This window comes from Chenopodium album, chromosome 16, assembly GCF_948465745.1.
Source record: "Chenopodium album chromosome 16, dcCheAlbu1.1, whole genome shotgun sequence".
NCBI lineage: Eukaryota > Viridiplantae > Streptophyta > Magnoliopsida > Caryophyllales > Amaranthaceae > Chenopodium > Chenopodium album.
Window position 1 is genome coordinate 48,729,952 of NC_137849.1, and position 15,129 is coordinate 48,745,080.

General features: G+C 35.6%; 1 protein-coding gene and 1 pseudogene across 3 annotated transcripts; one reads left to right on the forward strand and one right to left on the reverse strand.

Annotated features, from left to right (window-relative positions):
• Window positions 1-1,178: 1,178 nt before the first annotated feature.
• On the reverse strand, window positions 1,179-14,455 carry LOC145586841 (protein SUPPRESSOR OF PHYA-105 1-like). 3 transcript variants are annotated; one of them, XM_081643780.1, is made up of 11 exons: window positions 14,359-14,455; window positions 13,866-14,194; window positions 11,263-12,768; window positions 9,891-10,048; window positions 8,176-8,977; window positions 7,936-8,082; window positions 7,485-7,802; window positions 7,340-7,399; window positions 5,240-6,161; window positions 5,065-5,144; window positions 1,512-3,591 (listed from the first exon to the last, which is right to left on the reverse strand). In XM_081643780.1, exons 3-9 carry the CDS (start codon window positions 12,655-12,657, stop codon window positions 5,970-5,972), a joined length of 3,072 nt encoding a protein of 1,023 aa, XP_081499906.1. In that variant the 5' UTR covers window positions 12,658-12,768; window positions 13,866-14,194; window positions 14,359-14,455; the 3' UTR covers window positions 1,512-3,591; window positions 5,065-5,144; window positions 5,240-5,969. The 3 variants fall into 3 exon arrangements, with proteins under 3 accessions (XP_081499907.1, XP_081499906.1, XP_081499908.1); XM_081643781.1 differs by lacking the exons at window positions 1,512-3,591; window positions 14,359-14,455 and adding an exon at window positions 1,179-1,459 and having other exon boundaries at window positions 13,866-14,288; XM_081643782.1 differs by lacking the exons at window positions 13,866-14,194; window positions 14,359-14,455 and having other exon boundaries at window positions 11,263-12,291; window positions 12,402-12,533.
• On the forward strand, window positions 1,757-4,319 carry LOC145584478 (light-sensor Protein kinase-like; annotated as a pseudogene).
• Window positions 14,456-15,129: the final 674 nt, after the last annotated feature.

Here is a 15,129-nt window from a genome sequence, read left to right on the forward strand (position 1 = left end):
CATCTCCATTGGTGAGATTGAACTTGAGTTTAAAAACTATTCGTAATTACTTTTTATTTTCAACCTTTAAAGCTTTAATAGTGAAACTCAAATGTTCAATTGTCTCCCCGGCCCATATATATTATTAAGTGTATAAAATGACATTTGATTTGTTCTTGAACGAGAGATATTTCAATTTTTCTTTATGAATGAAACGCATTATAATAGTGATTTCAATATAATGTATTAGATAACTGTTTTAAATCTTTTAACACTCGTTACTGTAAATGAATCATGGAAATTCCCGTACTCGCCCTCCAATTTGGTGATAGGCCTCATCTTTGGAGTTGCTCAACCCAATGAGATCATAATTTACTTACATATTGACCACTTAAATTATTCAATTCCTGTCAAAAAAAAATTATTCATTAGAATTTATGGGGCAAACTAGGAAAGGCTTGGAGAATTGGAGTTGCTCAACCCAAGGAGATCAATATCATTTTTATTTTTTATTTTTAATTTTTTATTGTGTGAATATGACAGACCACCAATCAATTTTGAGTATGTACGGAGTATAAATTTTTCTCCTTAAAATAATACAGCCCGACATCTAAATTGCAAAGTCAGCATATGTAGAAAATTACAGGCCACAAAACTTGGTTTGGGGCCTTGATGTTTCTTCTTTTAGTTATAACCACCAGTTCACCATTAACCCCTTTCCACATCACTCCCATCATTGCAAGATCTGACTTTTAGGCGTTTTAGCCTATGTTCAATTCAAATGGCCCGTCTAAATTTATAAATTCTAAATAAACTCTAACCTCATTTCTATATAAATTCTAAACAAAGAAAATTATTAAACGAGTCTTCGAATTTATATAAATACAAAATTTTCAAAAACTAAGGAGATGTGGTTGTATTAGTTTTGGAATATAGTCTTATTTTTTGTACATTCGCATGTCTTTTGATGTCTAATGTAAAGAAGTGTCTTTAACCGTGCTGGATTGAGTTGACTAACATGAGAGCAATAACTTCCATACAAATGATAACTTCAATACAAATCACTAATTTTAAAAAATGAATCAACATATATAGAGAGTACATAATGTCTGTAATGTATATAGATTATATGTTTGGTATTCTATAATTTGAGCATGAATTGAATTATCGAAGGTCTTCGATCCTACTAATGCTAAAAATGCAAGTTAGAAAGGTATATATAGAAACTATTTTCTATCCATGTCTTTGGCTGAAATTCAGCAATGAAAGCAGCAACAAGGTTGAGGGTAGGTGGTGCATTGCTAAAATTAGAATCAGAGGAAAGATCCCAAAATTTGGAAGAAAGAAATTATGCAGGTAAGCTTCAATTTTGTATCTGCATGAAACCCAGGTAGCTTTAACTGACAAATTCTGGTTTATAATCTTGCTGTTATTCTGGAAAAAGACAGTTGCAACTCTTCCAAGGCCAATTCATCTTTACCTGTTTCAGTAGAAAGTTGGTAAGAGATACAGGAAGCTTGTATACATGTATATTCAGCAGTTTGGCTGAAATTTTTTAAGATTTCATTCGAATCATTCGAAGCCAGTTTGACAGACACAGTGTCATCAGAAACATCTGTCAAATTATAGCAATAAGATACAAGGGTATATAATCTTTTCAATACCTAGGAACTAACTATAAATAACTCTATTCAAGTTCCAACATCACACATCACACACCCATTTCATGCTAACACAAAACTCGTACATATTATCAGCCTGTTGAAATCATATAGGAATGGAGCAATTCCGGCAGGTTGGTGAAGTTCTAGGGAGTCTGAAAGCGTTGATGGTATTCCAACATCACATTCAAATCAATAAAAGGCAATGCTGTTTTCTCCTTGATGCATTTACCTTGGCATATGAGACAATTGCAGATGAAATGAGAAGCAACTTAAGATTTGAAGAGAAGCATAAAAAATGGAAAGTCCTTGAACAACCCTTCAAGGAGCTCTACAAGATACTGCGAGAAGCTGAGGCATACGTTAGAAACTGCTTCGAAAGCAAGAATTGGTGGGCCAAAGCCATAACGTTATACCAAAATCGAGACAGTATAGAATTCCATATTCATAACCTTCTTTGCTGCATTCCGATTGTTATTGAAGCAATAGAAACAGCCGGAGAATTATCCAGCTGGGATAATGATCAGATCAATAAAAGGAGACTCGTGTGGTCAAGGAAATATCAAAATGAATGGAATGAACCAAAGCTTTTTCAATGGAAATTCGGGAAACAATATGTGGTTACTGAAGAAATCTGCAATCGGATTGATGAAGTCTGGAAGGAAGATCGATGGATTTTACTAGATAATCCAGCAAAAGAAAATACCTGAAAGCCCTAGATCAACAAAGTACGGTCAACAGCTCATGAATCTTCTCTTGAAGAATCTGGACGAGGCAGGGTCCTTGAATGGAAAGCTCTTACCATGCTCAGTCTTGCTGAATTCAAAAGACTACGAAGTGAGAAAAAGGCTGGGAAATGGAGGCGAATACAAAGAAATCTTTTGGTTGGGTGAAACCTTTGTTCTTCGACATATCAAAGGAGACATAGAGCCTTTAATTCCGGAATTATCTCAACTATTATCGCTTTCCCACCCAAATATACTACAATTTCTTTGTGGTTTCATGGATGATGAAAAGAAAGAGTGTTTCTTGGTCACAGAGCAAATGAGCAGGAATCTCAGTATCCATGTTAAGGAATTTTATGGCCCGAGGAAACGCATTCCACTAGCTCTTCCTGTTGCACTAGACATAATGCTTCAGATAGCAAGAGGCATGGAGTATCTTCACTCAAAAAAAATATATCATGGAGATTTAAAACCTTCAAACATTCTTGCTGAAGTCAGAAATATTTCTTCAGAGGGATTTATCCATGTAAAAGTTACAAGATTTGGTCTAACATCAGTGACAAGGCACTCTCAGAATAAGTCAAACCCAAGTGAGGAACTATCATTCATCTGGCATGCCCCAGAAGTCTTAACAGAACAAGAAGAGTCAAAAGGTGCAACTGATTATACAAAGTACACAGAGAAGTCTGATGTGTACAGCTTTGGTATGATCTGTTTTGAACTTCTCACAGGAAAAGTCCCATTTGAAGACTCCCATCTTCAAGGAGAAAAGACGAGCCGAAACATTAGGGTTGGGGAAAGGCCACTCTTTCCACACCACTGCCCTAAATATATGACAAATTTTATAAAGAGATGTTGGCATACTGATCCAGATCAGCGGCCAACTTTCTCATCCATTTGCAGGATACTTCGTTATATCACAAGGTTCCTCATGATGAACTCAGACTACAGCCACCCAGATACCCCTGTTCCTTATATTGATTACTATGATATTGAGTCAGGGTTTCTAAAGAAATTTTCTTCTTGGCTGAGCAATGAGCCATATCCTGTTTCAGAAATCCCATTTCAGATGTTTGCATTTCGAGTCATAGAGAGGGAAAAATGTACATCTAATATCAAAGATGCCTCAGAATCTGGCAGTGAAGCAGCTTCTCTGTCTGGAGATGATCATGCGACAACTGCAGATGATCCTCTTCTATCTATCACGGAAAGGAAGAATCCAATTCCTGACGATAATACAAAAAAGAGGCTTTCATTAAATAGTGGATTACCACATTCAAAAGCAAATAAATTCCCAGGTACGCTTACACTTAGCACCATATGTCAATGATTTCTCCCACCAAACATATATTCACTGGACCATAAAAAAAACAAAGAGGAGAGGGGGGGGGGGGTGGGGGGAATGATGCAAAGAAAGAAGGAAACGAAACTAAAACTCGAGTCACAAGAGAGCGCAACACTGTTAATAACATAAATCAGCTTAAATCGTTGCATTATCTTAGGAATTATTATTAAATATGACCATGACATTTGACAACATGAAAGGCAGAATTGATGCTTATAAGTTACATCACATATAAACGTAGTGTTAAAACTTAAAAGTAAAATACTTTGAAGTAATATAAAAAAAAATAAAAAAAAATAAAAAATAAAAAAGAGAGTCCAACCATTGGAATGATGATTTATTAACGGACAAAAACTAATGATGGAATTTCATCAATATTAAAACTTTGGAGTTTACTCGAGTCAAAAATCAAAGGTTTCTGCTGGCAGCACATAAAGAAAATCATTTATTTTTTTTGGTATCACAGGAACACAAAAAGGACAATCTCTAAGACCACCTCAACTTTTACGCTGTTCACGTAGTATGCAGTTTACACCTGATAACCACATGCTTCTAACAAATTCCCGTATCCAGAGGAAGTCAGGCCATGCATCAGATTCTGAGCTATAATAAGCTACTAGGCCGCCAAAAATCTTTTGACAAACAAGAGAACACAGCCAAATCTGTGTGTTGCCAAAGCTTATACTATTAGTTTGGTTTCTATTTATTAAAAATATATATCTTTTTAAATATATTTTGGTTTTATTTTTGTTTTAGTTCTCAAAACACATTTACACACACTGTAAATAGAAAAGGTAGTACATAGGTAACACTGTAGCTCTATATGTTGGAACAAGCACAGATTAGGTAGGAAAAGAAAAAAGTAGTTCACCAATCACCATAGCTTCACTTATTCTTTTACATTTTAGTTACAGTAAAAAAATATTTAATGTTTGATTTCTGAATTATAATTAAAAATCACACAAATTACTTCTTGCATAAGGTATCTGAAACAACAGAATATGCTTTCTTTTGCCCAAAAAATAGCCGCTAATAGGGAAGAGTAGTAACAAGCAAAATAAGCTTGCAATCTGCTCAACAGTAAAGGCATTGGCAACCTTCTAGGACCTTCTTTTATTGTGTAATCATTTATAGTATTGCAATATCTCATAACATAATGTCCATGTAAATACAGACAGGGAAGAAATAATATTCGACCATAAGATGGACATTACACATTTCCCATGCATTAAGATAATGTTGATTGTAGACAGATAAATTTGATAAAAAGTATTTATAGCTATATTAAGAAAATATTTTTTAAAGGTAGGAAAAGAAAACCCAATCTTTAAATGAATAATCAGAAAATAAATACCTGCTACAGTAATATATAGTTCAAATTTGTAAATTTCCTACCAGAGCTTCAATACAGCATCTTATAACCTTCCCAGAAACCTGCCGAGTAAATAAATAAACATTCAAAATGAATAGATATAGAAACACAAGAAAAAAGTCTCCTTTCAGGAAACAGAACATATCAACATACACACCTAAGGTACAGCTTGTGGGCGCCTGCAAATAGCAAAACAGGCAGCTGATTTTACTGGAGCATCTTAAATCCTTTTCAAAGTAGCTGTTCGGTGGATATGCAATTGAACATGTAAGTTAAGCTCTCTGTTGTGTTTACTATGTCAACTTCCAGAGAGGTCTCTTCTATCCTATGATCCTCAGGCCGAGACAGTAAATAATAGAGAGAGGACCAAAACTTTAAGAACACAGCACTCCCTAACAAGCAGTGTTCTGGAAAGAAATATCAAAATAAATGACAGGAGACCTTTCATATTGTTGGATATTGAAAAGAGAAGCATTCAACATCAGATAGCTACTCAATTTTCCAGTTATAAAACTGAGATGAAAGGATCCCAACTCAGCCACCGTACAGGAAGCCTCCAGCAAGAGTACTACTTTATCTCCTTTGAGCAACTAGTTTACTTGTCATGGATAGATCTTATGGAAAACCTTACAGCCTGATAGCATCCAAACCCAAAGGAAGTCAATCTTTTCTCCCCCATCTCCTCGCTAATCTTTACTGACTCCTTGCTATAATTATGACCTTAACTGAATCTCTTCCATTGGTTGTCTAATGAAACTTGATTCTCAAGCTTCTTTTGACTTGTTTGCTGCTATTTATTCAGAAAGTATGCCACCACTGACAAGCAAACATATTCCCAATATGGACTCATTCACTCACTAATGAAGAAGCATTCGGGATTTTATCAATTATACCAGTTGCAATAACCTTATGCTTCCACTTGAATTAGCAGCAAGGACAGTGTTTGATTTGCTTCTCCAACAGACACTTGATACAAAAAGTCCATCATCCTCCCTAACCTCATGCTGAGACAAAGGATTGATGGAACTAAGTTTGTAAGAGGTGATTGGCATTGGCAAGGATTTGTAGTAAGTGAAAACCTGCAAGGGAAAGAAATATTGAGTCATTATGCAAAAGTAGAACAACAATGGATACATGACGCATGAAGGTCCAAGAGAAAACCATCATTTAGATGCTTCAAAGTTTTCCAAATGAAAGTAGAAACATTAAAAATCTAGGGAGAGAGAGAGACCAATTCAAGCTAGTGAAGACAAAAAAAAAAAAAAAAAAAAAAAAAAAAAAAAAGAAATCACTCTCAACACATAAAGATACTGACTCGAGATATGAAAAGTCCAACTACTGAGATTTAATGTATTTGTTATTGAAAATTCAAGGATAAGACATGAATATACAATGGGAGTCATGGGACTATCAAAGTTAAAGCTATCCTGAATCTCGTTCAAAGTTGACATTGCTAAATCACTTCTATGCAAAAGGGCATTTATAAAAGCCATCCTTTTTCATATGAACAGTCAACCATGTCTTACCATACAGGCATACACCTGTCTTACCCTAAAAGTACTCTGATTCATATCTAAGCAATCAACTCCAAGCTCAGGATGTTTCATTATGTTTTGAATTCATCCATTGTGCCCATAAAACAACGATGAACTGCTCATGGACTGACTTTGTCTATGAGGTTGTTCTTGAAGAGATTGTTCTATGTCAGAACCCGGAAGCTAAATAATGCTCAATGATGCTAGCAGCTATTCTTTTTATGGGGAGTGGTCCGCAAATTTAGAAAAGTTGATCAGTCAATTTTCATTGACCACATTCATTAAAGTGCGATAGTAATTTTAACAATAAAATCAAAGCCAAAATTGCAATTTCATCAATTAGGAAGTACGAAAATTTAAAGCAACTGATATAAAGATCACAGTTTATAATGTGTTAATAAAGACGATATAAAATGTATTTCCACAGTTCCAAATTAGATGACACTTTCTTTTATCACGTTTATCGATGCAAAAATTCAATAAAATATATCTTTAATTACACTATTGTAAAAATACTAAATATTCAATTTTAATTAAGTACACATTGAAAAGAATCTAACAAGATCCCACATGACTGTTTTTGTGATTAAATATCTATAATTCACATATGTCAGTCAAAGCAAAGTTAAGAATAGTGTCAAAAGTCAAAATGTGTCATCTAATTTGGAACAGAGGAAGTATATCAAAGATCAAACGGCACCAAATACCTAAAACTAACATACCTCATTGCTTTCTGAACCACACGCTATGTATCCATCCGAAACAGCCAAGCCTACAAAATGCTGCAAAGACGGAAGAAATAATTAAGGAAACTAAGGAAGTGACTGAGGCAATCAGAAATGTACTGGGAAGAATAAGTGCGGAAACCTTCTTATTAGTATGACCACCAAAGGTTAAATGACAGGCATCTGAGGACATGCCAGATAAACTTGTTCTGTTAAGATCCCAGAGCTTTAACGTATTGTCTGTTGAAGCAGAAACCAGAGTTCCAGAATCCATGAATTTGACATAGCTAACAGTCTTCTCATGACCAGCTAATGTACACCAAGGGATTCTCATGTGCCGAAGATCATAGCCATAAATCTTGTGGTCAGCAGAACCAAACATCAATAGATGAGAAGAGTAAGGGGAGAATTGTACACAACAGACATTGGCAGGACTCCAGATGGTACAGGTTGACCTTTTCTGCAAAAAAAAGTAAGATTATCAACGTTAAAGATAGTCATAATTAAACGTTCCTAGCAAAGAGAAGCAACATATACTCTCAGATTCAGCATAACAATACATAAAGATATGAGGGGGGAATAAGAAGTAATACTTCATTGGTACTCCAGAGTTTCACAGAGCAATCGTCACTCCCACTGGCATACATTGTTGGGTCAATTCGTGAGAAGTCAATTGACCAAGCCCTTTTCTGATGTTCAGTGTGCTGTGAATATGACACGCCAGTGCTTGCATCCCACACCTGAATTTCATTTATCGAAATTGAACATCATGTGATGTTTATTAGCTTTTATAAGTATAAATGCATAGTGAAGAAAAAACAAAGAGTAGCCACCTGGACAACACCATCATAATCAGTTGAAGCCAAATAGTTCCGGATGTAGCTGTTCCATGAAATGCAGCTAAGCTTGGATTTATTTCCTATTTCAATCACAGGATAGTGGATATCAATAGTATCATTTGCAAGAGCAGAATACTCAAATATCTTGATTTTTTTGGATGCTCCAGCTACAGCAATGTATTCTTCATCACGATCAAAGCTCAGAGAGCATATCACATTAGCAGAGTTTAAAAGATCACCATTCCTTAGAGTTCCACGCAACTCAAATTTACTATAGCAAGTAAATTTGCACAGTCCTTCAAAAAATACATCCAACCCACATGCAGATTCCTGATTTATATTTACCAAATCATTCTGTTTTTGCATCTGAGACCAAGTTTCCCTCTTCTTCAACAAGTCTCTATCTTCTCTACCAGCACCATCTTTTGAAGTAGTTTGGTTTCGCAGTAAAAAGTAAGCCTTCTCAAGCTGTGACATATCATCTCTTAATCTATCCTCATTACTACCCGACCTAGTAATAGACTTGATAAAATCTTGAAGATTGTAGTCTCTTTTAGCACAAAGTGGGGATGCTCTAGAAGAAGGCTTCCCCAATAACCCTTTTATATCAGTTTCTATGCATCTAATATCTTCAACTAATTTCATTGCATGGTCCTGCTTCTTCTCTTTCAGAGAAACAATAAAATCCAGCAGAAGCTCTGACTCAGCCATATTAACATCATCAGTAAACACTGCCAATTCATCACTAACATTCAACTCTTGGGATCCGCAAAAAAGGTCAGAGTGAAGTACCTCCCTGTTACAAAAGATAAATTAGTCAGACAAATGGTACATATTACACCAAAAGTCCATAGCACACAAGATGAACACAAAAGCATCAAGTTAGTCAACAACAATATGCACAAGCAGAACGTGTCAATGTCATATACCCAAAAGAAGCACAGGCACAAATAGTGCTTTATTCAATTTTCTCAGGTTGAACTACCCATCCTAGAAAACCATGAACTTGTTTAACTCCTGCTGAAATTTGTCAAAGAATTTCACCTCACTGCCAACAAACACACACGCATGCACGCGCGCGCGCGCACACACACACATGAGATTTGATAAAAGAAAGGCGCATTAGTGGTTAATACGTTGTAATTGGCCGACAGCTTTGATAAGAATCATCGAACTAATGGACACACTCACACACACACTCACTCACACACAATTCCAACAAACTAATTAGGATTGAACTTCTCAATTCCAACAGAAGTACTATACGCAATTTTTAGGAAGCAATTACATGACTTGCATACCAGAACATATAGCGGAAAATGCCATCATACTCCTACTACTTCCCCCGTCCAATAATAATAGCCATAAGTCATGATTTTTGTGACAATCTTGTCAATCACAATTCACAAATAGAGGTGACTTTTTGGTGGACAACTGTAAAGATAACCACAGAATGATAATCTTACACATAATAGATCTAGTGATGTTTTCACAAAATAACTATAAATTTTGGGGAAGATTAATGGTCTATATATATATATATATATATATATATATATATATATATATATATATATATATATATATATGGCATAAAATGATAACGTACTGCAATCTAGATTTCAACTTATATATACAAAATTTAAATGATTATCTTTAACACCAACCTTTGTTCAGAATAAAAACAAGGGGGTTACATAATGGGATACCTTATTGTTGGACGAGATGATGGATTAGGATGGATGAGCCAAAGACAAAATCCAGCTTCTTTTGGGTTTTCAGACAAAAAGAATGGTGGCAGAATCCGATTTTGCATGTCAAACATTGCAGCACAATGAGTATCCAACGAATCAAATGAACAAAGCAACTGTTAAGAGAGAAGAAATTCAATAAGATCACACAGCCAAAAAAGAAAGAAAAAAAAAAAAGTACATCAAGATGTAACAGTAACTAACATGACTTCTCTCCTCTATCGCAACAGCAAAGATCTAAGCCGAAGAAATTTACAAATATGCAATGACGTGTTTCAGGTGGAGATGTTCTGCTGTTATTTATATATTATTATTTTGGGGAACTAAAGGGGCATTTCATGAGGCAAGGGAAGGTGAAGTTGAGAGAAGTTCTGTACCACTTTCACAAAGTTACTCTAGTTTGATTGATTGAGGCATGAAGCTCCATAAAACATTATTTTATAATGATACCCCTGTCCCAAAATACTTTCCCTTTTCCTCTAGGAGGATCACAAACCCATATAGGTATGACATAGTTTTCTGCTTGTGCACCAATTTCGCCACCACAATCTCCACCAGGCTGGCGAACAGTAATGCTTCGAGGTTTTAGCAGCGGATATAGAGCATGACTTGTGGTCAAATCTATGGAGACAAAAGATGGAGGAGAGAGAGACAGACCAGAGGGCCTAATATTATGAGAGGATATATGGTATTTTTAACTTTTTTGAGGGCATATTGGTCTGCATAAAATTTCATTTAATGGCCTAAAACTCCTCCCCGAGAAACTGAACCAAGAAGCTACAAATAGTAGCTTTTACTCCTACAGAATACTTTACTCTGCAGCGGGCTTCTCAAGAAGCTAAAATTGCTTTTGTAAATCACAATGTTTGGCCAAGTTTCTCCTTCTACCCCTTAGAAGCACTTTGAGAAGCCCAGCCAAACAGGCACTTAATTAGAAAAGAGTCATAATACATAGACAAAATGTTATACAACATGTGATTTGACTAATGTAACTATAATAGAGGAGGGCAAGACATGATTATAATGCACTTGAATTTGTAAATCATACAGCATACTTCGTATATGACTAGTTGCTGCAAGAAATAAAAGAAAATAGTAGAAGGGGACCTAGAGTGATTAAAATAGTTGAAAGAAAAGGACCAAGTGATTATCCACACTAGGTAAGGCTAAACAAAACATATCCATCTTTTTACCAATTTATTTAGTACGGAATAGAGGTTTTTACAAGGAAAAGAAAAAAAAAAAACACACACACACACACACACACACACACACAAAATTGCTCTTTGAAATGCAAATGAGTGACATAATAATTTCTGTGTTTCCTCACCTCAAAAAGCAGCACTCCAAGATTATAAATATTTGAAGAAACTTTACAATCTTTCTCATCAAGCTCTTCAGGACAAGTATACCACTTCTCCTCCAGCTGGAGGTTCGTCAGTGGAGACTTCTCCAACCCAGTAACCCCATGGCTCATCATGCTCAAAGTCCTGTTGTTGGGATAATAAGAAACAGATGAGCTACCTACATCATATTTAGTTTCTCGAACTGAAGCAGTCCTAACTCCAGTTACTAAGGAAGCTGAAAATGCATGATTGTGGACTTTCACGACTTTCTGTTGCTTCAGATCAGAGGTACAGAAAGCACTGATATCTTCTTCTGGGAGCCTTTTCTTGCAACCAGCAAAGGATTTAGGAGCATGCAAATCCATCTGGGTTGATGAGCCAATGTAATTTAGCTCATTTGATGGAGTTATAACAAGATATGATGGCCGCAATTGTTGTAGGACAGCACCTTGAGAGTGTGCTGAATTTACAAGCTCAGCAATTTGCTTGAAAAAATTAAGGCTTTCGGCTTTGTTCTTCACACGAGAACCAGGCTTAAGCCATTCTCTCAGGTCAACTCCATCATGATTTACAATCCCACTGCTGCAACGTAGCAAGGGCTGCATTTGGTCTTCAGAAGTCATGCCTGATGTAGCTAACCTCCTTCCATAACTCTCAAAATTGCCATCAAGCCCATCATTGTCCAGATTGATTTCATCTCCTAGCCGCCCATCAATGACACCTTTACCCTTAGCACTTTTCTTCCCAAAAAAATGTGAGAAACTTGATGTGGATAAAATTCTCAACCTAGCATCCTGAGGAAGCAATGCACTTTCGGTATTGAGATTCTTCCCATGCAATACATCCGAGCACACTCTTCCTGTCTCATCAACGTGTTTGATCTTCAGATGCCTCATATTCCACGCATCAATATCACCTTTCCTAGAATTCTCTTTAATGCTAACCATAAGCTTATCCTTAGCTCTTGAAAGTGAATCTCTTCGAGGTATTGTATTCCTAGGGCCAGCTACCATCTGAGACAAGTGTGGCCAGTGACCCTTCTTCAAATCCGCATCTTTACTACTAGAAAAATTGGATCTATCTAAGATATGGTCCTTGTTATTTTCGAATTTTAAATTATTACCTACATGGCCTGTTTGTGCAGGTGACTGGAGGCCAGCATTGGCAGCATAAGACAACTCCAACCCTGAAATTCTCATTCCAAATTGCTCTGAATCATTGCTTCCTATTGTGTCTGTACAATTATGTTCTGTAACCCCTTGCAACTGACTTCTCACCGAATCGTAGATGACTGGCGAAGCCAACTTAGGGCAGTCCTCCTGCTTCAATGTAGAATCTGAACTATCCATCTCGATCTCTTCTAGATCATTAGCAGCCATTGCCTCCACAGAGGACTTTACAGTGCCAGTAGAGCTAAGTCACTCATCACAGTACCCACCTCAATGTTACAACACTTATACCAGAACAGATCAGCCTCATCAGAGCATTCTCTGAAAAAACAAAAAGATTATAATCAACAGAAGATTTTGTAATATATAAAAGTTTTAAAAGTTCCAGAAGTCATTATCAGCTAACCAATCCAGAAAAAGAAGCCCGGAGACTAGCAGAGGTGTGTTATACAGCGCGATATTAAATCAATGTGGTCTCTTATAGATAGATACACATGGAATAAGAAAAACATTGAAAGCCTAAGCCGTGTGATACAGTTAAAGCTACATTCTAACTGAACAAAAATAAAATTTGAGATGATAAAAAGAAGAGATTAACATCAAGCTCAAGCACCAATGGATGTCCCATGATCAGCCTCGTAAAAGAAAGAAACGGCAAGTCCTTAGTCCTTGGTCCTAAGATAGCATTGATTCCTTCCTAAATTTTAAATACTACGTAAAAAGTTGAAAACTACTCTCAGGAGGAATTAAGTTGCCATTACTTGTGCAATTCATCAAATTCTTCATTGGAAAAGCATCGATTAACCTCATACAACCTATCTTACAAGGGTATAACCTCTATTGAAAAATTCACAGCTTGGTTCGCGTAAAAGCAACCTCACAAGGGCATTAGCCAGCTATCTCACTCCACCACAACCATGATTACAACCATCACAAGCCATGACATATACAAGGCGGTTGTTTTCATTCAACTCTCCTTTAAAAAATCACACTTACCACTCTTCAAAGTTCACAAGTAGCAAGTAAAGGAAATTTCAGTGAAATGTTTCATTCAGACAATCACAATCAAACCTCAAAAGTTGGCCAAAACTGGCTACCCCAGTGCTGATTAGAACAGACATTAGCATTAAGCAATCATATACAAGTACAACTTTAAGAGCCATGATAAATTGATAATACACTAAAAAGTTAAAAAAAGCATAGCAATAATGCTTCTCCCAATAGCTGCAATTCAAAACACACCCAACCCTAAATTGAACTCACAATCAAATGCAGTAGCAATACACTATCAACTACTTCATCCAACTCCAAAATCACAATAACCCAAATCAAAATATTGAAAAACAAGAAAACCCCAGATAAGAATATATATTTAATTCCATAAATTCAGTAAAAAGTAGAGAAAGAAGAAAGCATACCAGAGGAAAGAGGTAAGTGGGAAATTTAGAGAAACAAAAACAATCTTGAGCTTGTGATCTTCAAAATGGTTAAAAATTAGGGGGGGAAATGGGTTTCTAAATTATATTTTACTCTAAAAAAATCAATCAATAATGAAAAACAATCTTTTTTCAATCAAAATTGTGATTTTTTTTTTTTTTTTTTTTTTTTGAAGAATCAAAATTGTGAATACTCTCAATAGTATTGTTGCCAAACTAGGGAAAAAAAGGGTAGTTCTAAGTTTAAAGCTTGTATCTTATTTCGAGGGGCGGCAATCCATATCGAGATTCGCTTGCCAACGCCGAATTTCCTAGACCACAAAAAAAATAATAAAATTGACTAGAAAAATAAAATGCTAAAACAAAAAAAAAAAAAAAAAAAAAAAAGAGGAAAAATGAAAGTAGAAATGGTAGTGAAAGTAGAAGTGTCTTAAATCCATTAATGGATGACACACATAGAGACATACATACATACATAATCTGATGTCTCAAACAAAACAAGTTGAAGTGTCATCTCGCCAATATACTAGGACCCCCGCAATCAAGGGTAGCCATTGATGTCGTATCAGACTCTTTTTCAATTATTAGATTTTTTTGGGGTAGATTTTTTCTTTTACTTTATTAAATAGAATTTTTATCTTCTAGTTCATATTATTTTCAAGAATTATTGATATAGTATATTAACCGAATTAGGCTTCAAGTCTTCAACTATCAATTTAAGTTTTTGGTTGAGTTGGTCCATCAACATGATATCAAGAGTTAGCGTGACACAAAAATCATGGGTTCGAACCTCATTCACCCTTCCTACCCCATGTGAGAGGACGTGATAGAGTATATAAACCGATTTGGGCTTCAACCATAGCTTAACCAATAGGTTGTATTTTTTGACATTATTATCCTATTTTTTCATGAATTGTCATCTTTTTCCTTTACTTTCTTGTACTTTTAACGTCAATTCCCAACACATTCTCTCTCTATCTTTTCATTGATTCTCAACTACTTTTTCTTTCTCTCTATCTCTCTCTAACCGCACATGCACATTTGTACTTTTAATCATTAGTTTTAAAGAATTTACAACTTTTTTTAATTCCCGCGCAAAAACCAAAAGAGGTTTTGAATTAAGGGACGAAGGGAGTACATAACTTACTCTTCGACACTTTAAAATTGATAATTTACAACAAATGCAAAATTAATCAAATAAAAAATTACTCTAAGTTTGTCGTGGTAAAAGACGAGTAGTCAAAAC

Excerpts from the sequence above, each read along its gene's own strand:
- LOC145586841 (XM_081643781.1), bottom strand. The coding sequence starts at position 12,657 with ATGGCTGCTAATGATCTAGAAGAGATCGAGATGGATAGTTCAGATTCT. Across the intron at positions 10,049-11,262 it reads TTGGAGTGCTGCTTTTTGAG|TTGCTTTGTTCATTTGATTC; the intron begins GTGAGGAAACAC and ends CTCTCTTAACAG. Across the intron at positions 7,803-7,935 it reads AACTCTGGAGTACCAATGAA|AAAAGGTCAACCTGTACCAT; the intron begins GTATTACTTCTT and ends TTTTTTTTGCAG.